General features: G+C 38.3%; 1 protein-coding gene across 3 annotated transcripts in view; it reads right to left on the bottom strand.

Annotated features, from left to right (window-relative positions):
* The window catches only part of HEATR1 (HEAT repeat containing 1), a 38110-nt gene extending 10937 nt beyond the window's left edge, over positions 1 to 27173 (bottom strand). For 2 of the 3 annotated variants that reach the window (XM_086460975.1, XM_086460974.1), the window contains exons 1-29: positions 27032 to 27173; positions 24850 to 25066; positions 23785 to 23926; positions 23178 to 23279; positions 22142 to 22282; positions 21318 to 21529; positions 19940 to 20073; positions 19023 to 19131; positions 18579 to 18689; positions 18008 to 18125; positions 16710 to 16817; positions 16195 to 16290; positions 15095 to 15183; positions 14586 to 14797; positions 14196 to 14317; positions 13399 to 13596; positions 11966 to 12149; positions 11542 to 11690; positions 9243 to 9435; positions 8517 to 8689; positions 7999 to 8166; positions 7175 to 7417; positions 6284 to 6415; positions 5765 to 5871; positions 4592 to 4735; positions 3709 to 3827; positions 3318 to 3439; positions 1897 to 2025; positions 338 to 568 (exon numbers count right to left, since the gene is read on the bottom strand). In XM_086460975.1, the coding sequence (XP_086317101.1) occupies positions 338 to 568; positions 1897 to 2025; positions 3318 to 3439; positions 3709 to 3827; positions 4592 to 4735; positions 5765 to 5871; positions 6284 to 6415; positions 7175 to 7417; positions 7999 to 8166; positions 8517 to 8689; positions 9243 to 9435; positions 11542 to 11690; positions 11966 to 12149; positions 13399 to 13596; positions 14196 to 14317; positions 14586 to 14797; positions 15095 to 15183; positions 16195 to 16290; positions 16710 to 16817; positions 18008 to 18125; positions 18579 to 18689; positions 19023 to 19131; positions 19940 to 20073; positions 21318 to 21529; positions 22142 to 22282; positions 23178 to 23279; positions 23785 to 23926; positions 24850 to 25066; positions 27032 to 27173 (4347 nt within the window). Of the gene's footprint in view, positions 1 to 337; positions 569 to 1896; positions 2026 to 3317; positions 3440 to 3708; positions 3828 to 4591; positions 4736 to 5764; positions 5872 to 6283; positions 6416 to 7174; positions 7418 to 7998; positions 8167 to 8516; positions 8690 to 9242; positions 9436 to 11541; positions 11691 to 11965; positions 12150 to 13398; positions 13597 to 14195; positions 14318 to 14585; positions 14798 to 15094; positions 15184 to 16194; positions 16291 to 16709; positions 16818 to 18007; positions 18126 to 18578; positions 18690 to 19022; positions 19132 to 19925; positions 20074 to 21317; positions 21530 to 22141; positions 22283 to 23177; positions 23280 to 23784; positions 23927 to 24849; positions 25067 to 27031 lie in introns of all 3 variants that reach the window. The other variant, XM_086460973.1, reaches the window with a different exon arrangement.
* Between the last annotated feature and the right edge of the window lie 224 nt (positions 27174 to 27397).

Raw genomic sequence — 27397 nt, 5'->3', positions numbered from 1 at the left:
AAGACCAATATCATGTTTCACAAACACAGTTAAAAAAAAACAAACCAACTTTAAAAAAATACTGAAGCACCTCATCATTAGATTATCAGCTCTTTAGGTCAAGGATTGCCTTACAATATGATCTGACTTATTGTTCAGGCTCCAGGACAAAACAATATTGTACCTGCAATACAAATTGTAGTCACCATCAGGTTCTGCTACAGCACAAGCTCAGAGCTCGCTACTTATTTTAGCATAACCGAGGGGCTCATCTTGCACCTTCTTAAAGGCAAGACCATGAACAGAAAGGGGGAGATCAGCCCCTTGAGGAAAAAGTTGACCCCACTAGTTTTCTAACCTTGTCTGTGCTTGATGTCGCAGTCACAGTTTTGGTGACGTACTGCTCAAACAGCAGCACCAGGAGAACCCAGAGAAACTTGTCTCCTCCCACCGTAGTGACCAGCTGGGCGAGGATTGGCAGGCGTCGGTGCTCCGGCACATGGGGCAAGGCATCCACAAACACACGAATGATCTTTATCACCACCTCTTCCACGCTTCCCGAAGACTCTGACAGGTCACTGTCTTCAGCCTGTGAACAAATAGGTACAGCCGTTCCAGCAGATCATCGCAGGCGGGTACACGCTCTTTCTTGTAAATTCAGAAAACGAGAGAAAGCGCTATGTGCCTGATAACAGCGTTACCAAAAGCATAATCTCAAGGAAAATACAAGTGCTCCAAAATGAACAGTTCCTTTTCAGTGTTTAAGGAAGATGCTTCAAATAAAAAAAAAAGAAAAAAAAGAAAAAAAGTGGCGAAACAATGAAAACAAAAAAAAAAAAAGAAAAAAAAGGAAGGAAAAAAAATTACTTGTCATCAGCCGAAACAAGCGTGATGTTTTCAAGGGAAAGCAATGCCACATCCTTCTGAAAACTTTCCCTGTAAGCCTGAGAGTTAGGACCTTCGTACTAAGGTCTTGGATTCAAGGACCTAGTAAAAATAATACGAGTAGGCTACATGATCTCACGTAGGTAATGTTAGGCTCTCCCCACATGTAATAATTGTGTGTGCCATAAATAATGTGTCACAGAAACTTGTGATGCCTGCTATGAAAGGTTTTAAATAAAAAAAAATTTAAAAATCCAAAATACCAACAATTTGATTCCTCTAACAGAGATCTGCAAGAGGATGCAAAATGTGCATACATATCATTAGAAAATACACTGGGAAATCCCCAGCCCATTGTTAGAAGAAGAAATTTTTTTCCAATTCATTTTTATGTAATAACTTTATATAGCATTTGCCATGTTTAAATCTATGAATGCCTCTAGAATTAAGATTTATATAGGTGCAAGTGAAGTCTGACTGAAGAAAAAATGTCCCTTTCAAAAAACAATGATGTATTTTTGCTTTGGTTTATAACCATTTATCCATTTATAACCATTTATGTCCAGACAAAACCAAGAAAACTCACAAAAACACCAGCTGGAAGAATAAAAGCATTTGTCAAATATTTTACCTTTCCACTTCCTTCAGACCATGTCTACTGCTGATATGACACACTATTATAGGACTAATAACCACCTTCTTATTTCCAGTGATTCTGCTACTGAACTTGCCTGCTATTTTTATGATTAAAAACTTGAATTTAAAGTATGTTTCACGTCCTCTTTAAGTACAGCTGTGATACTATTTTGGCTAAACCATTTATAAAGTGTAGGAGCTGATAAGATTAAAAGGAAGCACTGGTCAGATGAGGAGTAGTCTGTTAATATAGTTATTATATATAATTTAATATCTATCTAAAAATAATCCTAGAATAGGCTACAACTTATTCTACCACTGATATTCTAACCCACTTAATTAATAAACTTTTGTTCAACTTTTTTCTGCTCCTTTCCAACAAGTAGACAAATTTACCTGTATAAGAGCAGGAATAACCATCTGCACTGTCTTATTAATTACTTGGAAAGTGTAAGTATCATCCAGACGCAAGACATTTGCTCCCATGAATGTAAAGATGGGCATAATGTTATGGAGAACCTTATCCTGGAAAAGAAGACAGATGAGATTAGTTTGTTTTTTGAACTGTGCTGCTCTGCCTATCATACCTTCAGCATTTCTCCCTCCCACAAATGCCACTAGAATCATTAGTATCTTCCAAAACTAATTTTGAATGTAGTGGCCCTTAAAGCTACTTACTGTGTGATTGTTAAGAGTTCTAAATACCACGTAGAAACCAAGATACACTTCTAAGCAAGTAATTAAGGAGTGGAAATTGAGAGTTTAGTCTGATGAAATACCTTGAATTCTTCCACTCAGTGCCATGGTAGTATGACAAGCAAAATCAGCTACAGGGAGATTTGCAGAAGCACAAATGTGAGCGTGGCACAGATTCCAGTGATTTTCATACCTTTCCTACCCACCCTTTTTTAATCTGTAAAACATCTGTGGTATCTGTGATCATACAATGGAAGCCAACCACACTCATGTTAATTTTTGGCTTTTTTTGGGGCTAGACTGTAATCACAGTAATTAAGAGGGCTGGATTAGAGTTGTCACCTAGCTCAAAAGTTAGTTTCCTAGATTTTCCCAGAATTTAGAGCAAGAAGTTATGGGCACATTTTTCATTACGTTTTAGTGAACTGAAGGAGTGTTTTAGATTTAAAAAGAGAGAGATGAGACTCAAAATATTTCCTTGAATTCAGACCGTGAAAATCTTGTTAGAGCCAATATTAATCGAGCATAAAAGCTCGCTTCTATAGCAGGTGATAGCAGCAAGATGGTGACAAACAACCCCAACAATAGAATGCCAAATCTTCCACAAATTTGTCAAAAATGTTGCGGTTTTGCCTTTTGGGAAAAACGCTCTTTCCAAATGTGTGGAGAAAGTACTGAGGTAAAGATGCAAACTGAGTTTGATACATCTGGATCCATTTTGCTGCTTTTATAGTTTCAAAGCAGAAGAATCTTACTTAGAAGAGTAAGTGTACAGTCACATTTCAATCCATAGAAGAACAGGCCTGTTTCTTGGTCAATTAAAACCAGACCAACCTGGTTTTATCATCAACCACAAATACATTTCTCTTGGTGTTGTACAAGATAGGAACTTCGTCTAATGCACTTAACTGCAAATCATAAATGACTTGTGACCAAAGCATCAAGACAGAGGTTTGTTTTCAAGTAAAATGGAATGGAAAGCCCTAAAAGAGCAGGGAACTTGTAAATTTGGCCTCTTGCTCCTTTCAGGTTTCTCCCCATAGAACAGCTCTGCATGTTCTTCACTCTTCCCAATATTTGGAACCTGAAGAGCTGACACATAAATTTCAAGTACTACTTACAGGAAACATGCCAGCAACAGCACCAAGGAGAAGCAGTGCATGGTGGTGTGTCTGCGGCATTTTAGATATCCTGATACACTGAACTATCAATTCCACATTGAATTTTTCTTTGTCAAGGATATCTGCAAGTGAAAAATACTCACTGATTAGCACTTCTGTGGTCAACCATGTAAGAATAAACAGTAAGCTCAAGCACTGGTTTCAATTTGCAGACCATACCTAAGGGATCTGCAAAAAATTATTAATAAGGCAAACTTGTACACCCTATAGAGGAATCTATCTCTCCTCAACAATACAGCATAGGCTCAGAGAAGGAAAAAAGTTATGAGGCCATTGTTTTAATGCTGTACTGGTAAGAGAAGTACCAAGAAATGGGTCTGGCAATTTTTACCTGCTGGAACCTTGCTACCATCTGAAGACAATTTCTGACAGATGCTTAGCAGGCAGCTGAGGATTAGCTGCTTTGTATATTCCATATTTTCTTCTTCCGATGCCATAGGTTCCAGACACCTATACATTCAGGAAAAAAATTAGAAATGAAAAAGGAGACAGAAAAATAAGCAACCAAACTGCACATTAAGATATAAATAAGAAACTGCAACCTTCATTCTACTGAAGTTCTAAACTGAGGCTTCCAAAAAGCATTTGCCAAGAAGTGTCTCTTTTGTTTTCAAATACATCAACTGGTCTAATAAAAGGCATTTATCAAAGTGCTGTCAGGAGTATGAGGTGATTATGTGAATGTGACTGCCAGTCTATGTAAAGGCAAGTCTTAAGATAAATACCCAATCTATATGTAAACTTTCTTAAGTGCCTGGAGATAGGGCTGGCAGGAGAAGTGATTGTTTTCTTAGGTTGCACTGGATGAAGGCTGTTCCACAATGTTTCAGGAGGAATTTTAAAGCTTAGAGTATTATTACAATAGCTCTGCAAAAGACACAAGTCCTGTCAATTGTGGCAGTTTTAGCACAGGTGTCATTCTTCTTCGCAATCCCAAGCCCTCCACCTGAGAAACAAAGCCTTCACATAAGCAGCTATGCATCCGGTAAAAATCTTAAAAAGCCCATCGCATTGTTTAAAGGGCAAAAAAGTCGTAACAACTTCCCATTCCCCTCATCTGATTTACCTAAGAGAAGTTCAAGTGAAAAAGTCAAGCTAAGCTACAAAACACAGGAACAAAGCAGAGAGAAAGCAGCCCACATCTGAATGCTTTACAGTGTCTGCTGTAGAAGAGAATGCTCTTCTAATAGAGCGTGTTACGGAGGCACGATTACCGGCTCAGCAGGTTAAAAAGCGCAGGTACCAATGCCTGCGGGCGTCTAAGTTTCTTCTTATGCTGCAGGAGTTCCAGAATAAGCATAACCCTCTGCCAGCTGAAGGGACTTGTTTCTGGTGCCAGTTCTGCATCTTGAGGCTTTCTAAAAACATAAGACAAACAATCAGGATATACATTTGCAAAGAAAATAGTACAGTGTTTTGGGGATCAAACACACACGTGAGTAAAAAAAGACAAATTTTCTTTCACGTAGTAATATCCTTTACTGCTCCTCCTGGGACAGGTGGCAATGCACGGGCTTTTGACTGAAGCAGCAACACATTTCAAACAATCAACAGAAAATTCAAACCAAACTTGAAAAAACCTCAACAAGTATAGCATACAAAAACTCTATACAACGAAGCTGTGGAAGAAAAACAAAATCTATTACCAAATAACTGTCCGAATGCTGACCTGCTTGCCATCCAGGCAACTTGCACCTTCTAGCCACAGTTGTCTAGCCACTGACTGTGCAGGCAATGGGTGTGTGCGCACACAGTTTACAGACGGATCAATCTAATGGGTGATGATTGTTAAAAAAGGTCAAGTGAAGGAAAAGAACAGCTATTCCAGGTCAAACCGAGAAAACCAACTCAATGTCCTGTTTCAACAACAACTGAGAGCCAATGCTTAAAGAAGAGAATCAGTACAGTGGACAAAAAGCTTCTTCCTTATGAGAATGGAGAGAAGAAGCAAGACAGATTTAAAAATTAATTATTATATTAATGTTTAAACTGAAAGAAAGTACTGTTTTTCAGTCAACTAACAGGAACATTTTGATGAGCATCTGTAGGCTTCATCCATGTGTATGTAGTCTGTCCACACATCTTTATTACTAACCAAGTTTAACACCTTCAAAATGAATCACATTCAACTGTGTCAAGCCAGATTCTATAAGAGCAAATGTCAACATTAAAACTACTGTATTTTTTTTTATTAAATTTTGACTATAGCTTCATCAGTTCTCAAACAGTAACATGAGTTGGTTTTCTTCTACCGAAAGTAGCTCAGAGTTATTTTACTGTGCAGAGGAAAAAAGAAACAGATATTTATGCTTTCAATATGCAATGCAGTAAAGGACTGAGGTTTTCACGCTGTACAGATAATATTTTTGGGTTTCTAGTTATTTTACCTCTGTTGCTGCATTTTCTGCCTTCTAGTTTGCTGAACAGTGCCCAGACTTTTGGTTTTCTCAGGAGGCTCTAGTTCTTTGACAATCTGCTCAGCACACACTGAAATCTAAACCAAAGAACAATAACGCAAGTACCAATGAACAATGTGTCATATCACATGTCTATCACATCTATGCCCCCTCCTTTTTTTTTTTTAAAAAAAGGCATCCCTTCCATGCACATATGGATATATAATCCACATATTCAAGTCATATAGCAGAAAATGAAAATCAGTGCAGCAGAAAGAAGTGAACTCTGATGAATTCATTCACATAGTATAGTACATGACTGATGCATGGCTTTTAAAGAAATAGCTTCTAAGAACAGTCATTTAACAAACTTCTCATGCCATTAACACAATTATATTATGTGACAAAATGCTATGAATGATATAAACAATGAGTGTTATTGACTGTAGCAACATAGAACCACTGCAACAGGTTTGAACATATTTCTGGGTTCTGGAGTTTGCCACTTACCCCTTTAAACACACTGCTAATTGTCTGGGCGCAAAGCGGGTCCTTACAGTTTAACAGTAAGTCGAACAATACTTTTAATAGTTTCTGTTGCACCATCCCATCTGACACAGCTGCAAAGAATGGTTTAGTAATCTAAAAAAACGGGGAAAAAAAGGGTTCAGAATTTTACTGTAAGAAGGTAACGAAATCACAAGCTATGGAACTTAGGTATGTTAGATTATGTATGACACATCCAATCACACACACACATTAGTATGAACATATATTGTAAAAATTGGCATATTAACTATGTATTTGTATATATCTAGGAATCCTTAGATGCCAAGCACATACTTCTGAAATATCCATCAGACGTACTGATTCCTGAAATTTTTCACACAGCTTGCCTGGTGGGGGGAATAAACTTGCTGTTGCCAGCCTTTGGTAAGTGTAGACTAACACCTGGTTAATAGAAGGCCTGAATTTGTAGCCTTTTTCAAATGAGACTATTTCTCACCTACTGTATTTTCTTGACAATTTTTCCTCAGAAGAAAAACACGAAGTAAAGCTCCTGCCTGACTTACAAAAACTAAGGACAATGGAACAGTAGTATCTGCAGGCAACGATACAGGTGTTCATCTGCATGCAAATACAGTGATGATTCTGTTCTGTACTTGTCAAAATGCAAAAATAAAGAGAGCAGCAATTTCTCCTGGTAAGTTTAAGAGAAAGTTTTGCAGCCTGTTTAGATGTTTCAAAGACACTATGGAGACCTTGAAAACTTGTACGAAAAGAAAGACAGGTCAAAAGCCATGGACTAAACACAGAAAAAGCCCTTGTAAATCCAGTCCTAAACACTGCTATTTGCTTTAAGCATAAAAATAAAATTAAAGATCTTTCATAAAGCCATACCTGCCCAAGTGCTGTGATCTGAAATGGTGGAATTTCTTCATAGATTTTCTTGGCAGCATGTAGACTTTTGATAAATAAATCCAGACTCTGCTGATTCTTGCACAAGAGTGTTGCTGAATATTCGTTAAACTTTCCAAGGATAAGATACAGGAGAACAACTTCATCTTTCAACATTGCCTCAGGTTTCTTAGAGACCTTCTCTAGCAACCGGTCTAGTGCAGGCAAGAGGTGAGAAAGGATCATCTGCAAACAGAGAAAATTCATAACAGAAGTTTTTATCCATTCGCATTTTAATAAACTTCCAATAGCACAGCTGCATTTTACTGCAACATCCTCCCTCTGACAGAGCATAAAAATTCGTAATTCCATTCATTTTTTGAACACTAACTCACATATTTTCCAGCAGAGAATTCTGAATATACTAGACATGAGGAGGTTAATACACACAAATAAATAAAATTGATAGTACTACCTACTCTGTTACAATTCTGCACAGAAAATTCTAGATTCACTGGTATCTAACCAAGGTAATAAATTTCTCCCAGAATAAATCTTCTTCTTTTTCCATAACATAAGGGGATTTTCCTTAAGAACTGTAGGGCAAAATTCCGCAGCCCTCATTCCTGGATGGAACATGCAAATATTTTATGTTTCATTACACCGTACTTCCCAGCACTACTGCATATTATTAGAAGTGTCAACTTAATGCCTAATAGTCTAATACATTATGAAGTTATTTAACAGCATTACTACTAAATGAAATTTGAATTCAGCATTTCAATCAAGTGCAAAACCCATAAAACAACTAGAAAGGCAGCATTTACCTCACCATGGACTTCATGAAGAATTTTCATTAAGTTTCTTGCAATATATGATGGGAAAGTAGGGTTCTGTACACAATCAAGTATGCTTTCCAAAGCTTCCAACAACTTTTTCTTCTGAGATTTCTGTTTTGGTTGTGTCTCAAGCTCCTCAAATAGAGTTTCCATCATCTAGTCATTAACAAAGCGAAAATTAAGTTATTTCCCTGCAATAAAAATGCCTTAAAACATCATTTATTCAATGCTTTTGTAATAATGCATCCAGATACAAAAAGAATTCTTAATCTGTATATAAATCACAAGTTAATACCTCTTATTTGATTGATATTCTCAATTCTCTGTATATAATAAATCACTTGAATATTTTTATAGTCTTTAAAAAATATATATATTAAAAAAAGTCTACTATCGTAAACAAAGACAATGAACTTTCCCAGTTAACTTGATTTCTTTTAGAAAAGATGGGAGCTCACAGCAGCAGACAAAACTTGTATCAATGTACACCTTAATAACAAAAATACCTGTGTTATGTATGTAGGGTCAGATACGATTTCTTCTGTCTTTTGCTCCAAATGCTGAAGAACAGGATGCAATAGAGACTCCTTTATCCCTCTCAAGGAATGGAGGCAGTTGAGAGCAGCCCTTCGAACTTCACTCACAGGACTGCCCAAGTTAATTAGCAAAGAGATCACCACTGCAAAAAAGAGTGAGGGAAGGAAGGAGGAAAACACACAGATTAAAGTGAATGGTCAGAATTTTACTGTATCTGTCCCCAAAGAGGCATCAACATTACTTTGGAATTAAGAAGTCATCTCTTTTCACTATAAAGACATTTATAAACCTCTCAACTACACAAAACCAACATGAATCTCACTGATCTGTGCCTCTGAACTTCTTCATTACAGTCCTTCTATTTGTGCTTAAGCTCAGAGAGTTCATATATTGTGGCTGACTGCCACATTCTTATACCGCACAGAAAGTAAGGTGCTGTAACTGACTTCTTCAGCACAGCAGCATGTTTCTTTAACACTTTTAAGAGTAAAAAAAAAGTGGCTTCACCTACTTCCAAGTTTGGGCTAGTAACTGCAGCAGTGAATCAGCAAGAGAGCCGTCTCAGCCAGCCTAGTGCAGCTGAACATCAATAACTATAGATACCCTTCATGGTATAAAATATAGTAAAATTGCACAAAATTAAAACCCCCTGTGATTAAGTCTTAAGATGAGAGATAGATACGGTTTTACTTTACCTGGAGACGATGGCAATAGCAGCTGTTTCTTTTTTTGGTATGTCTGTGATTCAAGCAGTGCATAGCCAATATACAGAGCTTGAGTCTGTAGCATTGCATTGACTTCATAGTTCAGATGATTTGAAAGGTTATAACTGTAAGTCCATAAAATTGAAAGGAATTTGAAAAGAACCTCTGAATCTTTTAAATGTACCTTAAATTTAATGGAGGGAAGGGGAAAAAAAAAAAAAAAAGAAAAAAGAAAAAAGCACTTGTTTAATAACTTTAATTTATTTGTCAAACTACGACTCACAACATCTGATAAACCACCCAAATCAAAGGATTATACAGAAAGAGAACTACAGAGTCAGAAACAGTGTCTTTTGGGATGAAAAAAGTTATGGAGTAGGTGCTTTTGAGTAAACACTAATTGCACATGTATACAAGTCCACATGTTGCTTAACAGCTGTGGCTTATGTAGTTTAACAGATAACTTGCAGTCTATAGGTATGTAAATACAAGGGACTTTTTTCTAAAATCCTAACAGACTGAAAACACATCTATATGAACATTTGTATAGTATGTTAACTACGCAAGAAAATTGTTATACGCAAAACAAAGAACTTCTATTTCCTGTTTTGTGCAGCAGTAATCTTAATATTAATCTAAGTAATCCCTGACTTTTTCATCAACCATACAAAATGATTTTCAAAAGTCTGTAAGCTAGCATCTCAGAATTGCTGGGCATCCAATTTCCTTGTAGAGCACAGCTTCCTGTGCTGAATACTCACACTAAACTTTATTCTTAGAATTTGTCCTGGATTGGCTGTATAGGCTTTATAATAATAGACCATGGACCAAAATGAACAAGCTGAATCGTAAATGTATCACTGACCATTGCAGACACAGGTCAGAGTGCCTTCTCACCCCCCAGGAGCAACAGCTGCTCCAAGGAGATTCAGTTCACTTTTTCACGCATCTACATTCAATTGCTTTAGGACCTTTCTGTCAAAATGAGGATAGCTTCTGATTTTGAAGCAGTTACATCGTCTCCTAATAGTATCCCAAATCAATTTAAAGTTCTTGCTTACTACATGGTCTGGCAACAGCTAGCATGCTTTCTGACTGCAAGGTGCTCTCTGGAATCCCGAGAGCTCTTCATTCATCAAACGGGAGCGCCCAGCCAACATCCTGCAGACTGGACACAGCTTGCCAGAACAGCTGATACAGCTTCTGACATACTCCTGCCTGTTCTCTTCTTCCATAAGGCCACCGAGATCTACATTCTAGTTATATTAACTGTTCCAGAGCAGGGAAAAATAACTGTCTTGTCCCTTTTGAATTAAACACCCTCAAAATCGGAGACCAGCAGTACTCCATAAGTGAAAGCAGCAAATTATTACTGCAGCTGTTGCCTTCACTAGGTCTTAGGACATTACTAATCCCATTCCACAAACCTTCTGTAGTCCCTCCTCCAACCTTCATTTCTTCTGTGCAGTATGACCCAGCTTGCCCAGTCAAACATCCCACCAAAATAACATCCTCCCTTCCCTGCTGACAGCCTTTAGCCAGCCAGGCACTGAATCAGTCTTTTTAACAGCTCAGTGCCAGTACAATTTCACTAGATCTCGGAGTGACTGATAATTAGACAAAGTTACATATAAGAATTAACATCAGAAACAAGTTTTGTTATGAAATTATTGCTATTCTTTCCTTCCTGTTTGTGTTTGTTGTGCTGTTCTTGAAAAACAGCATCAAATTCCAGTAACAGCAGCTTTGTGTCAATTACGTGCTTCTCTTTTCCTCAGAATGTACAGTTACTACTCCCTGTCATCTAAAACACAGACAGCCATAATCCCTTATTCTCTTTACAAAAATTTATCACGCAATGCAGGTGAGAAAACATGAGATGATGTTATAAAGAAACACACAATGTCTTCTAGGAGTGTTCCTTTCAATTTTTGTATTTAAAAACTAACAAATTTTACAGAGCAACTGTTTACTTTGCTCCCAGATAGGACCAAAACTTTTAGCTCAGACTTCAAGCTCTTGACTCTGTCCTGCAAATCAGTGTTATGTTTTCACCTCTGCCTCAACTGGTCCATTTATTGTTCTTTTTTTTACTTTAGTTTTCTATTATTACATTTAATTAAGTTTAACTAACCAGCTGAAACTTAGACTTTCATTTGCTTACAGTACTAGCATGCTGCAAGCAGTGTTGCACAATTAGTTCTCCATTTTTCTCTGTTTTCCTTAAAATTATGTAACTGCATAATAGCTGGTGATTAGTAATTCAGAGCAACAGATGCAAAACTAATACCTTGAGTAAGAGATTCATCAATGCTCTGTACTGAACAGCATTGCTTCCCTCACTAGCTCCACATACAAGCAGGTCAAATAGCCCCAAAAGGATGTGCAGGTAGTCTTGGCTATCTTGATTCAGAGATTCAGGATTCCACCAAGTTCCCTCTAAAAAATACAGGTTATAAATAAGACCCAGTGGATGCATATGAACACCTTCAGAAACCAAGAGAAAACAGACATCTCTAGTTAAAAGAAGACAATACATTTGGCTGATTTCATGTTCACAAGTAAGTAATCTTCACAGATCTCAATGACAACAAAGGAAGAAGCTTGGGGAAGCAACGCTTGCTTGTTTCCAACAGCTTCTGAAGACAAAAAAAAAATTAACCTCCTTTCTTCGCTTCATTGATATAAAAGACAGTCAAAACCTTAACACTTACCTTTCGAAAAGGACAGAGGAGGTTTTAGGCCATTAATGAAGTTTTTCAATAAGAACAGGAACTTAGCTGACTCCTCTGCATGAGCAGTCTGATCACTATTGAGCTTTTCTATATATGCAGTTACCAAGTCCTTAGGCACCCAGGTTTCCTCTATTGTTTCAACAGACCAATTTAGGGGAGTTTCCTGTGAATGAAAATTCATTTAAATGTATATAGTCACAATTTCATGCAATAGAAGACAGAAATTTAGCACGAAAATTCAGCAATATTTAATTTCCAACCTCAAAAGAGGTATCCTTATGAATTTAATTACATTTCTTTTAATTTAAACTTGCATCCGCAGTTTTAATACCTATGGCAGCTCTTACTACCAAAATTAACAGTGTATGTAAGTGAAGTAACAGAATAGTAAAATACCAATCCCTCTAAAATACCTCTTCAAAGGGATTAGGAGTTACTCACAGCATTTGGTCGATATTCAGTTTAGTCCTTTCATCTAACTCTGTTCCAGCAACATAATCTACATCTTTCAGATATTTGTATATATAAAAACTATTCAATAGAATAATCTGAGATCAGAATAACCTACTATCATCTATTGCTCTGCGTGTGTATGATGGGGCGCACTTACAGAAACACAGCCCTGCTGACATTGGTTTCTTACACAGCTGTTTCAATACAAAATAAATCAAGTAAACCCAAATGGGGAATATGCATAAAAATAAAGCAAAGAAAAAAGGTAGCAAAAAGATGGAGGCTAAACCTACTTTCTTTTAGTTTAAAACCATTGGCCTTTGTCCTATCACTACAGGTTACCCTGGTAAAAAGTCTCTCTCCATCTTTCTTATAGGCCCCCTGTAAGTATTGAAAGTCCACAATAAAGTGTCCCTGGAGCTTTCTTTTCTCCAGGCTGAACAACCCCGACTCAGCCTCTCATCACAGGAGAGGTGTTCCAGCGCTCTGACTATTTTCATGGCCCTCCTCTGGAATCACTCTTCGTATAAGCTCTTTTTCATACTCAACTGCATTTCCTTCTTTCCCCTATTGAACAAGAACAAACCTTTACTCAATGACTAAAAACCCTGACATTCCTAAGCCAAACAATGACACCACATGATGCCACAGGGTAGCTGGCAGAAATGCCTCAAACTTTGTACCAAGCCCACAGCACTGAAACATTGAATCAGTTGGTGGGACGCTAGCCTAAAGCTCTGCAGTTCTCAATTTTTTAATGCAGACTCACTAGTGTGGTAAAATGTAAGAGCAATTCTTAATGGCAGTTCTAGTAATGCTGCCAGGTGTGTGTTTTTGCTTTGAAAAGAAATGAAGGTGAGATTTTCAGTCTTTCTCAAGGTTTCTGAACTTGTTCTCCAACAAAAAAAAGATTTCTACATTACAAAGAAAACGCCCTGTCCAAACCGTTTACATCTTACCTCTGCAGGATCACAAGCTCTGAGATTTTTTATTTTTTTCTCCAAGAAACAGAAGACTCTGATAGCCACTGCAAAATAATGTTCCTTCATCTGTGTGTTGCAGCAGCACTGAACAAGCACTGAACCAATTATATGAACAGTTACTTTCTGTCTCACACTGTCAGATTCTGTTTCAGCAATGAGTATCAGATCATCAACCTTAGAAAAGGGAGTGGAGGAAAAAAACCAACAAAAAGTCTGTTAAGACAGTGGGACTTCACTACGACTTTACACCATTTTTTCATGTGCAAGTCCGATTAAATCCTCATTATCTTCTATGATAAAGTTACTGTCTGCTGTAACGGTACTCTTTGGAACCTGGAAATGCACAAACATCTGTTACTGTGAAGTACCCACAGGTATACTTGTTTATTCTCTAGAATTTCTTTTCAGAAAACTAGCAACTCCTAGAATTTAGTTACACTAATAATTTGTCAAAATAGGTTACAGCTTCGCTGCTTCTTTTCCTTATGTTAAGGTAGAAATCTGTTTTATCTAGATTGCATTGGGGTTCACTATTCTCTCTCTCTCTTATATATACACACACATATATACACACACACACATATATATATTTCTATATATATATATTTTATATATATATATATATATATATATATATATATATATATATATATACACATAGCAGGAAATGCTAAGGCAGGCACAAAGTTCTTCTATATCACATGGTATGTTCTACTACAGTGACCACCTGGAAAGTCAGATCTCCTAAGGCCAGGGTAACATGGTACACATACCATTTGCAATAGTAAGGAAGGGTCCCCTGAAGTCATGTTTTTAGAAAACAGCAGAATCATTTTCTTGTTGGCCACTCCAATCAACTCTGTAGACTTACTAGATTTAATTGCCTCTTCAAGAGCTATTCCAAGGAAAAAAAATAATAATCAGACAGTTTAGGTATTCAAATCACATATTAAAACACTGGTGGCTCAACAGTATTTAGAAACGGTCAGAAACATACTAGATAATTTCTTCATGTTTTCAAAGAGTTTTTTAAAGAACTGCATTCACACTTGCAGCATGACAGCTTGTTAATGACAGCCAGTCTCCTTCAATAAGTGTTTAGGTTCAGTAAGGATGACCAATTGTCACACCTTTTCTTTCACCAAGTTACAATTAATGCTTACCTTCTGGCCACCCTTTCAGTAAAGGGTGTAAGGAGCAGAGATCAGATTCGGACAGACAAATGGCCATTTTCCAGTCTGAAGATTTTGAATTTGCATTAGTGATTACCATAAAAGGTAACAACCGCATTACCGCTTCATCTAGTAATTCTTTTTTCTCTTTCAAAATCTCCTCTTTGACTAAAATTTTTATTGCTCGCTCCAGAACCTTGTACCTAAAAGAGAACAAGTCATGTTGAAATCCCATTGCTCAATCATACCAGCAGCACTTCTTTGATTTGTTCTCCATTTTCCACGGTGATTTTCTGAATCCAAATAGTAGTGAGAACAAATACAGAATTCATGGGAAATGGTATGCAAATAATTGAACATTTCCCTTGTAACTCAGCAAATAGAGCATAACAAAAAATATTTGAAGTGGAAAACAGTTTTTATAAGTATTCTTTAGAGTTACTTCAAAAAAATTGAATTTTTACAGAAAGGATGTAGACTGAAAAAACGCACAAACATACCACTTTCCGTCCTTTGAGAGATCAGCTTTCTGGAAGATGTTCAAAAGACTTGATACTACTACTTCTGGATTGACGTGTTTCCTGAAGATCTGAAAAGTAATCAAGAAAAGAAATGAAAGTATAATAAAATAGAAAATAATTTACCGTATCATAATGGAAAATGCATCTGCTATACCAAGTGGAAACAGGGATCAAACATCGCTAATTGCTAATTCCTATTGACGATCATGTAATAAAAATATTATCAGGGTATACAGAAGTTATAAGGCTGCCCAGAGTATGGCCTCTTGATATGCTAAATTTACTGAATGCAGAAATGTTTGGTAAAATTGATAATAAGAAAAACACTTAATAATTAAATAAGAATTGCTTTTACTTTACATAGCATCTGTATGGCAAAAATATAAGGCACATTAACAAAAGATACTAAAGTTTAAAGAAGCACTCATGCTTCTATTTCTGTTGTTTAGTGACTGAGAATGAATGAACACACAAGACCAATTACACTATTGCTAATAATATTCTCCACTACTACTACCAGAAGCAATAAAGACAGACTGTTACTCTAGCTGGAAACAATCAGTACAATGTGTACCAGAGTCTGACCCAGTGAACCTGAACTGGAGTTTAGGACTTTGCCGCTATCAACTGACCAAATGACTCTCATACGGAAAAACTGAACTGAGCACTTCTCACTAACGTAATGACTTGTCACTGAACCATTTTCCATCCAAATGGCACATAATATGGCTTGCATTTTTATTAAAAAAAAAAAAAAAACAGGATAAGCAAGAAGCGCACTTCAAATAATAATCAGAGATTAAAATATGCTTTAGTAGCTACATTAAAAAAAAAAAATCAATAAATTCAGGTGCAAACACTTCAGGAAAGATCAGGAAGCAGAAATTCAAGGGGGGAAATTGTGAGGTGGTTAAACAACACAAGCCTCCTAAATTTCTGCTGCTTCATCTTCTTAAAGGACAGAAGCCCTACACTAATGTTACTACTAGAAGAAGGGCCATTACAAAGAATACATTGCAGGCAGACATATTTGAGAACAGCTAAAACCCCAGTGGACATATCAAAAGATATACACTTACCTCCAAAGAATTGAGAGCAGACATTACAACATCTCTGTTGTCATCCTTCAGACGACCAAAAATTGCTTCTTCTATGAAAGACTGATCAAAGCCTTCCTGAAAAAATAAAGGGGAAAAAAAAAAAAAAAAAAAAAAGAGTCAAAGGAAAACAAAAAATCATTTCTTGGTAGCAAAATTTACAGGCTTTTAATGAAATATCTGAATCCTAGTACAAGGAAAGTAGTAACATTATCTAAATTAAACCTCACAGGCAGACTAACTTTCAACAACAAAAGAAAAAAACCCAGAAGTATCCATTAACTTAAGATTTTATCTTAAGACTACAAGCAGCTTAATAAACAAGAACTACATCCAGACTCCAGAATACAGCAAAATGGTGTCAGGAGCCTACAGAAAACACCATGACAATCAGTGAGGATGACATACCACTCATCAACTGACATGTCCAGGAAACAGCTTTTTGAAGACGTTATATGTTAAGTCAGTTCTGTAACTGAGAGACTCAGGACACAAACCTTTGACGTTTCAATAACATCTTTCAAATGCTGAAGAGCCAGGACCCGCACAGCTGGCTGAGGATGATTCAAACTAAGCAGAAGGGAGGTATCAGAGTCTTCCAGAAACTGAAATACAAATTTCAAAGTGACTCACTACATGTTAAAAATATTTAAAGTATATATCAGTAAAACGAGAGAAATTCTTTACAGCAATTTTTTGTACCAGAAGAAAACATGTGTAACTCAGACCCAAAAAGAGTCAATTACAGAACAGTGATGTTGTATAACTGTTTCAAATTTGGTCTTCACTCTGGCAGACGGTTTTTGGAATATAGCTTGAAAAGCATAGTAAGCCACAGACACCTTTTTGTCCTAGAAAAGCATTATGCTTATCTAAGGATTCTGAGAAAGCTCTAGTGACAATGTCAGTGTGACAGAGCACAGATAGAAACTGTTAAAAAGGCATCCCTGCCAGTCCAACTGCATGCACTTATCTCAAGAACCTTAATGGCTAGAAGACTCATATGCCTTTGTTCTGCATGCCTTGATTTTCTGTTAATGCACTTGTTGTTCAGTCACAAAATCTGTGCCTTTGTTAAATAGGTACAAAAATACATGAAGCACTTCTTTATGTAGTTTATCATCTTTTCCTAAGTGCTTTCCATCTTTCAGTCATTGCAAACAACAGCCATAATACTAACCATCTCTTAATAATAAATTCCTTGGACAGCTCTGCTGCATTCATGGTTATTCTGTGTTAGGCTGAGTTTCAATTGATCTTCAGAACTGGCACAGGAAGAACTCTGTAGTCACTCTATTCTTCCACGTTACTGACTGTAAACATTCATAAAATCAATGCAACAAAAAGGATGGAGCCACCTTTGCTCAACAGCGATAAAGTTCTTTGTCAGCTTTCCCAAAACAGGCACTTCTGACACTGACAAAAATCTTTAAGCAAGATGAGGCCTTGCTGGGCACCACCATGTTGTCACTACTGACCACTACAGTAGGTGAGGTGGCCATGTTCCTAACAAAAAAAATTATTGATAGCAATTGGGGCAAGTGTAAATGTACAGAGCTTACACTCATCATTGCTCATGATAAACGTGAACTTAAAAGACCTGATATCTTTTGATTTTACCACAATTTTGATCAAGCCCCCCCCCCCAATTAATTTAAGTTGGTTTTGGGGTTTTTTTGGTGGGAATGGTAGTGGTTTTGTTTAGAAAGAGGGAGAGCAGAACTTTGCCAAAATATCAGCCTTCTGACAGCATAACCAGGTAAGAGCTAGGGTCATGACCTTAGATACTACCTACCTTGTATTTGCCACAGCTTAATGAAAGAGAAATAAATTGGTGAAAAAGATTTTGGTCAGCCTCATCTGTGCAATCTTCCAGATGCTTCTCCAACACAGAGTCCAAGGTTTTTGGATACCTGCCAACAGACAAAACCCCCAACATTTTCAACAGAGCATTACAGAAGAACATGTATTTACTAGAGAAATACAGTGAAATAGAAAGAAGCTGAATGCACATGCACTCATCTGAATCAGCTATTTTAAGTAGCTTTGCAAAGGCAATCAACCATTATATCTTAATGGAGATGAACAATATGCAGACCACTAGGATAAATAATGAGCAGAAAAGGTCATGCTATACAGCAAACAGCTTTACAAAGCCAGTAGGTCTGTGTCCATGTATTACAGTGATTACAAAATATGTAAGGACAGATCAGTAAAATAAAATTTGGACCAAGATTAGGAGTAAGTTATTTTTACTGTATTTATTTGGGCAAGAATATTGTGCTTACTACACCCAATAAGCCAAGATCATAGCTGACATCACCACTATACAGATTGTGGGTCTGTAATAGAAAAATTGAACTTACTTTCTCTCAAGAAGTCTGATAAGAGGAAGCACCTTTTGATTGAGTGCAGCCATTTTGGTGGGATTAGATTCAAACTCTGTACCACAGGAGATAAACTCTTCAAGAAACTTGCTAAAATTACAAACAAAAGAAAAAGCCATCATGTTTTAGGCACTACAGTTTTCATTAATGTTATAAAGCACACTGCTAAACAAGTTTGGATTAATATGCATTATTTATTGCAAGTACAGATTTGCTTCCGGCCTGAAGTTTCACTCTGTCCCACAGGTGCTGAAAGCATGGCTCTCCTGGATTTCTGAATGTTTCAGTTTCAAAATCCAGGTTTAACTTGCAAATTCAGAAAAACAAGCTTATATAATGCTAATGCCATTGTCAGGAATTAGTTGTTATTAAACCAGAAATGACTATAGTACTGCAGAAGAAAAATAATCAAAGTTAACTCACGAAGCCAACAGGTGATCTAAATCCTTCTCCAGCGGTATACTCTGCAGAATAGCTTCAAGATGTCTGACGTAAATCAGATTCTCTGTCTCCTCAGATTCTTCTTGTTCCTCTAAGGACAAAGCATAAGCATAAAAGATGACGATAGTTTGAGAATAACTCCCTCATACCAATTAAAGCTAACAGATTGTACAGGCATCATCATCTGGTGAGCCAAGCACACAACTTGAACACTACAATGTTCATTGATTACTAGCACTAACTTTCCATGAGCTGCTAGCAATGCTTTACCCTAATGTCATTATAATGCCAGAGGCTGTATTGCTACCAATAAATTCAAGTATGCTTTGGAATATTCCAGACCTGCTACCACAACCTGTGCCAGCAACTCCCTACAGCATTCCCTGGCCTGAACTGGACCTTTTCAACAAAAGAGCTTTCCCAGTCACAATTCAGCAGTCCACAGTGCAAACAGACTTAGTAGTGCAGACACAGGCTGCTACTGCATGCCAGCCAGCCTTGCCGTCCCAGACTGTTCCCAGGCACATTTAATTAATCAGGTAAAAGCAGATCTCCACTACTTAAACTACATATGGAGCACACATAATCTACCTAGAAACAATTTTGCAGTACTACAATACATCTCGAAGAGTTAGGAATTTCATACGTTAAAATTAAGTTTCTGCTGAAATACTGCAAATCAACATCTAAATCGAAGTGGTATAGATGCCTAAACCGGCTTCCTCTGTAGGGCCTGGAAAAACAAAAAGCAACACACACACACAAAAGCTACATCAGGTCTTCATATGTGTTGGTGCAGTTTTAATGGCAGAAGCAACTAAAATTATACAGCTATGACACTGACCACAGCTATCTGTCCTTAAGACTCAACAAGATTGTAAAAACGTATGCCAACTTACCCGTATCACTTTTCAGGACACTGCAAACAAGATGAGGCAACAGGTAATGCAGAAGAGGAGAGATATCATAGCCTGCTGAAAGGCCTTGCAAAACTGCTACCAGTTCTGGGGTTTTGCACAGATACTGAAATGGCCTGCGCAACGGAACAGGGAAATAGGAAAAAAAAAAAAAAAGTATGTACGCTCATCTGGATTACCAACATTTTCAAACCATGCAGACTTCCTAAGGATTCAATTTTCAGCATCAGGTAACACCCTCATTGTAAATATGTAAAAATGCTGAAAAGATTCAAAGGGTTCCACTTCCTTATCGCCAGAGGCTTATTGGCCCATTTAATATCCAAGAAGAAAACAGGGTACTGCCAGTCACGAGTCATGTTGAGCTGCTGCAGGGGCACAGTGAACACACCTACGCTTTTGTGAAGTTGATCGTGCAAGAAAAAATACTTGTATGGATTGCATGAGGAGATATCCTCAAATTGCAAGGGGCACATCTATTACCCAGCATCAGCAAAAGGAAGGGAGGAGAAATAATAGCTCAGTAACAGATCCTCAAAAAAGCATAGAAGCAATTTCCTTTCCTGCTAATAAAAAGTTTCTCTCATCTTGTTTCCTTTCATACCCACCTGGCTGGATGCTGCACAATGCATCAAGTGTGCCTCTCCTTAGTTCCCCACACCTTAGCTTTTAACCCATTTTCCTCTTCTATGACTGTGTTCAAGTACCTGGAAGGTGATCCCTATACTTATCCCAGTAACAATTTATTCTATGGAAATACCCATGGTAACCTCCCTGCCAGCAAGCAAACCCCCTGTAGCACACAGGACTTCCATCACTAGCACTAGCCAACTGTATCAGGGCAGATTGATGGGAATGAAATACTTCATGTTCCAGGAGAACACCTGGCTTTTGGGACGAAAAAATTGGTGGTACAGAAGCACTTACACTTCAGGTGTCAAACCGTATGAAGTCAAAGCCCTTCCACTGAAAGAACATAACTTCTTTTTTCCAAGCTACTGAAATAACCTCAAATTTGCACTACTGTTACTATGCTGGCCTGTCTTCTGGGATTTCCAGTTTCAAGAAAATCTCTTACTGGCAGGGTTCAGTTTTGCACATTGACAGCAATCCTTTACTAAGGGAAGTGGCAGGAGAGGGACCCAAAGATGACAGACTCGCGCCACTGAGACTCCTTAGCTGTAGCTAGCCTATAAATTTTCAAAGTAAGCCACAGAAAATTCCAAGCCCTTTGAAGTGTCAACTACCAAAATTTCTGACAGCAAAGTATCCCTTTAATAAAGAGGATAAAAAAATTCAAATTATCAAAGTGCAGTCTGAGCTTTTAAAAAGCCGGAAACCTCAACTCATGTAGACTTACTTTTTCCCAAGTTTGTCTCCTTTCTGAGTTTGTAGGAGTAGGTTCATGCAGGCCACGCCATCCCTGACTAATGAGGGCACTTTAGATAATGTCTTGCTTATCTGTAGCATCAAGGAATGCACCAAGGAAGTCTCCACTGTCACTTTTACTGTCATCTGGCAGATTATCATGTATGTCGCAGCTCTGTAATCCTGTATGGAGGATTTCAAGCCCTAGGAAAAGGTGGATTTTTAACACACACAAATTAAAAAAAAAGGAAAAAAAAAGGAAAAAAAAAGGAAAAAAAAAAGGAAGAGTATATTAACATAAAAATCATTTTCATTCTGACATCCATGGAATCACACCACCTTCTTCTCCATGTGTTAACTTTTAATAGATCTTTAAACCTAATTTTCAAGAGGAAAAAGCTGTCACGCAGGGTGCACACATACAGAAGACAGTCATTAACTGCTGCTCTGTTCATTAACAGAGCAACAGTCCTGGAGGAAAGAGGATATTAAAGCAGGCTGTCCAACCTGACTCCATTTCCTCACTGTTTAGCACGATAAATCTTTAAGGCAAAGAGGTTCATTCAAACTGGGTATCCAATTCTCACAGCTCCACTCCTTGTGCAGAGTAGGAAATAAGAGTTCTGAAAGTGCTCATCTGAGGTGTGAAAAAACATTATTATTCATGGACCTTCACCTGCCTGATGTTTCAAAGCAGGCCAAGAGTGGTATGATACACTTCACACAGAATGTTCCTCTTAAATGTTGTCTGCAGAAGCATGTCTGTACAACACAGTACACTTCATCACACAGGAAGAAAAACAGAGCTTCATATACCTTTTGGATGTAAGGCAGCAGCATAGAGACTATAGTGTCTGTTATCTTCTCTGTGGCTCCAAGAGCTGATACAATGGTGGAGGCATAAAACACAAGAAGAACTCTCAATTGAGCTGAGTTGCCAGGACACTCTGAAAATACCTGGACCACAGAAAAATCAGTTGTTCAGACATCAGGAAAAGTGGAAGTGCACATACAGCTTCCCCCCAAACCATCAAAACCTCAGAACTCCAGCATGGAAGCTCCACCAACTCCTGCTGGCAGAACTTAAATCATCACCTCCTCCTAGCAGTAACCCTCACCAGAGGTTACTGCTCCTCATTACAGACAAGGTAGAGATGTGTGCTATTTGTCAGCTACTGTAGTTAATCACAGTAAGGTAACCTAAATCACTTGTGATTTTGGTGTAATGCCCAAGACTGAGGACTGGGCAGCCAAGAAGGTGACTGGTCTATGTTTAACACCCCCTACGACATCTGTGAACAAACCCTGTTATTGTGTGTGCTTTGCTTAGTTGGACAGTACACGCATTCTAGTTCTCTAAATAATTGGAATTGTCGTACATCTTCCCCTTCTGAGACTGTAAAACCAGTTCTCTATTTGACATTAACTGAAAAAACAAACAAATCTGCTCACCTTCGAACAGTCTCAATCTTAAGTTCTCATTAATATGTGAAGACATAAGTTTAAAACACCCATGATGACCCCCAAAAAGAGATACCCAAATTCAAAGCACAGAAATTAAGACAATGAAGTACTTTGAAGCAATAGAGTATCTTTACGTAATACAGTATTGCCAAATTGTTTTGTCATGGCTCATTAGTTCTTAGCCACTTCCTGACAAGAATTTCCAATAGACTGTGATCTATACAAATTGTAAGAAAATAAATTTTCATAGTGTTTACTAATAAATGACTCCTTTTACTATTTCATATGCAATTCAAAACATTAGTAAACAGCATAGTACTATACAAACACAAAGATGGGGAAAACCAAGTGACAACAAACAAACAATGCTCTAGAATAAATGACCAACCTTCACAGATTTTGCCACCAGCCTACAGATGAAATCCATGAAATTCAGGTCTTTGTAGCAGTGTGTAATGACAGTACCCCTTGCCAGCGGGACTCCAGGTTTCTTTACATGGTGAAAAAAGTAAAATTAGAACACTCAAGGGTAAAGTGAAGCACTTAAAGTAAAAATTAATATAATCTCTAAATTAATCCTTCCAACCAGTTGAACTGAAATAAGTAATGGAAACCCATACATCTCTCTGGAATTTTTTGTATCTACATTAAGACAGACGATGAAGCACACTACATAAAATCTATATTCAAATAAACATATATTTTAATAACTGATATACCTTCCTAGCAGTAGCAAATACTTGCACCTTAAAAGCATACTTTTAACGTTGCCAAAACCAAGAGTAATTACAATCAAAGCTTTCTATAATTGATTTTATATTTAAGGAAAGATAGCAGAAACAACAGGCGGGCACCCAGGCTCCTTCCCTGCAATTAAATCTTTCAGTCCAGTTCTACAACTAACCACATGAACAGGCAGACCATATTCATAAACCTAGTAACAGAGTCAAGATGTTATTATGTTTCTCCCAACTTGCATCTGTCAAACACTTTACCCTTATCGGATCCATCCAATGCCATTTATGAGTTGGGCTTTTTATATTTAAAAGTTGAATAACTCTCACAAACAGTTTAGTCTCATGATATGGCAGAACACAACCAATCAAACTATCTTCATTGTAGAGATGGATGTGAAATCTAAGGAAAAAACATACACACACACTTAAAAATTATCTGGAAGTCCAAAAAAAAAAAAAAAGACCCGCCCACATTCTTCTCAGAACACCTGGCTTACTCGCTTTTAAGCAAGATGAGAAATGGTTGTCATACTGACTCAGACATATGGTCCAGCTACAGTCCACAACCCCAAGGTGGCCACTAGCCTCTATGTGCTAGAGGAAAGAAACAGTGCTAGCAATTTTCTTCCTCGCTCTCAATAATGTCAGGTGCCTACAGGACTTACAATTACCTTAATTTCTTCCGCATAGATTTCAATATTAAACCAGCCATTACAATAATCTAGTATGAATTTCAGTATGATACATATATAAAAAATCTGTGATTCAAAGGTTGTATCAACAAAATCACCCACTCTTTCATGACATGAAGTATTACACTTCCTGCATTTGGATAGGTTAATTTATATAAATAAATACAACATCACAAAATACTTGCTTTGTTATTTCTTCACAGCTTCCTACATAACCTTGAAATAAGAATACTTAGCTCATGTTATAGTACAAGGGCATACTATTCAGGATTCACAGTTAATACTGAAAACTATTTTACACATCCCATTTCTAAAAACATATTACAAAAATGCCTCTTGAGGTCCTCTGGATGATGGCTAAAGCTGGGTAAATTTGGTGAAAGCCATACAAGGAAATAACTGCTTTTATATAGAATATCATGACAGATCAAAATTTTCACAGAAATTTATCAAAAGACAAAAATCTAATTTGCAACATAAAGAATAAGCCCAAGTGGATATTTCTAATATTTTAACCTGTATCTTCAGAAAACTAAAGTAAAATTATTCAAAATTTTTCTCATTGGGGAAAAAAAAATCTGGCATTTCTAGTAGCCTCACCTATTGACAAGTAGGATATTCAGTGAATTACCTGTGAATCAGCCATTCAAGGCACTTCTGGGCTGGCTTAAGCATAAAGTAAGGGGACAGGTGAATCAGGAACAACGAAATAGTCTTATTCAGCTGCTGATTTACTGCTTTAGACTGAACACTGCGTTCTAGGCCTTTGGATGTGGAACTAAACAAACTGGACTGGAACACTTCAAATGAAGGATCAATCCCCATCAGCTCTTCTAAGCCAGTACATCCTGTGGAAAAAATTGGAAGAATGCTTTAAAGGCAACGGTTCTATTCACCAGTCCTACCCGCCAACCTCCTCACTGGCACATCCAGCTTCTTTGCTATACTGGTATGCTTCATCCTCACTAGGCAAACCCAACCAAATAGTAAACAGGTCTAAGACCAAAATCTCTGCTACACTTTAAGTATTTCTTAACTGACGAAGAAAAAGGACATCAACAAGTATCAGCAGTGTGCTATTGCAGCAGTGAAGGCCAGCTGCATCCTGGGGTGCATCAGTGAGAGCCATCAGCAGGCTGAGGGAGGTGAACTGTCCCCTCCACTTGTGAGGCTGCATCTGGAGTACTGAGTACAATTTTGAGCTCAGCAGTAGAAGAAAAACATTGCCATACGGGTGTGAGTCCAGCAGAGGAACACCAACATGGTCAGAGGACTGGGAAATAACATACAAGGAAAAGTAGGAACTGGGTTTGTTGAGCCTGGAGAGAGTCAAAAGGAAATCTTCCTGCTCTCTGCAACTACTTAATGGGACATAGTGTAGGTTATCAAGAAGATGGAGCCAGACTCTTCTCAGAGATGCACAATGGAAGGGTGGGAGGCAACAGATGCAAGCTGGAACACAGGAAATCCCAAGTCAATGTATGAATTGGTTATTTTTTTAGACACGAGTGGTCAAACACTGGATCAGAGACCATAAAACCTCCATCCTCAAACTCAGCCGAACACAGGCCTGAGCAACCTGCACTAACTAACTCTCTGCTCAGCTGGGCTAGTACCAAATGACCTTCAGAGGTTACTTCCAGCCAAAATTATTCTATGATTTTATACAGATGAAGCAAGCAAAGGCACCTCTTTGAATAAATCAAAATACAATATTCCATGTACACCACTGGAGAACCATCGGAAATATTTCTTTATTCTACACTAACTCGTAAAGATTAATGGCCAAGCACAAAGCAGACGACTTCAGGTGAAATAAGGAAACCAGGCAGCCGGCTGAAACATGGAAGAAATAATGATATGCAGCAGTTCTACAGTAACTATATAAGAAACTAAAAAAATACCCTGTGTTGCATCAAAGAAATATATATATACAACCTTGTTACTCAAAATCAATGTATGGTCTCAATCTTTCTGGTCTTAGAAAACAGCCTTCTTATTCAAGAAGTATCGCATTCCTAGGTAACACTCTATACAGAAAATGGAAAGAGATAAGCACAAAGGGTGTGCAAACACAGCAATGGCCTCTGTCACTTTCACTATTTGTGGCCACTACGTCACCAAAGAGCAAGCGTCAGCAAGTTTTCACAAAAACCACAGAATTCAGGCTGGAAGGGACCTTTGCAGACCTTTTGTCCAAGGCCCTGCTCAAAGCAGGGTTAGCCCTGAAATGAGACCAGGCGGCTCAGGGCATTATCCAGTGGGGGTTTTCAAGAGGATGGAGAGCACAACCTCCCTGGACAACTTGTTCAACTGCTTGACTGTCCTCATGGTGAAAAAGCTTTTCCTTATATCCAGGCTGCACCTCTATCATTTCAACTCATGCTTATTGTCTCCCCTCCAGCCATGCATTCCTCTGGGGAGCCTGACCCATTTCTCAAAACCTCCTCATAGTTATTGGCAGGCTGCTATGAGACCCCTCGATGCCTTCTCTTCTCCAGGCTGAATGAGACCAGAGACGTTCCTCCCACCAACCTCCTCTTGTAGGGCAAACTCTCCAGCTCTTGACCACCTCGGGGCTCTCGATTCTTACCCATAACCTTACCCTTCACGTGCCCAGAAACGTGCTCCAAGAGGACCTGCCCCATGATTGTCCCATGAACTGGAGTGATGCTGACTAGCCTGTTGTTTCTTGAATTATCCTTTTGGCCTTTTTTGAATACAGGTTTGCCTTTCCCATTTACTTTTCTCCATCTGCTTTTTTTGGATAGACGTTTTTTAAAAATCCCCGGCATGCCAACAGCCAAACTCACCGATTGCAAAAAAAGTGTCCCTGTCGATACTCGCCGCTTCCTTGCAGCTGAAGAGCAGCGATGCCACCTCGCTGCGGTTGAGGAGGCTGGGGTCGCTCTGGGGCAGGGCCAGCCGCTTCAGCTGCTCCGCGAGGGACGTCATCGCTCCGGCTTCACAGGAAAGGACCCTCCAAACAAACCTAGCGAAGGAAAACCAAAGCAGGCCCGCGGATAAAGCAGCCGCATGGAGACATGCCGGCTCTCCCCTCCCTCCGCCTCCCGGCGCAGGCCCAGCCGCCGGCCGCCCCTCAGCGGGGCATGCGCGTGGGGATGGGCCGGGCCCAGCCAAGGCGGGCCGGACAAGGGACAGCGGCAGGCCGTGACACG

This window comes from Leptosomus discolor, chromosome 2 (genome assembly GCF_034619465.1).
Source record: "Leptosomus discolor isolate bLepDis1 chromosome 2, bLepDis1.hap2, whole genome shotgun sequence".
Lineage (NCBI taxonomy): Eukaryota > Metazoa > Chordata > Aves > Leptosomiformes > Leptosomidae > Leptosomus > Leptosomus discolor.
This window is presented reverse-complemented; position numbering and strand designations above follow the sequence as displayed.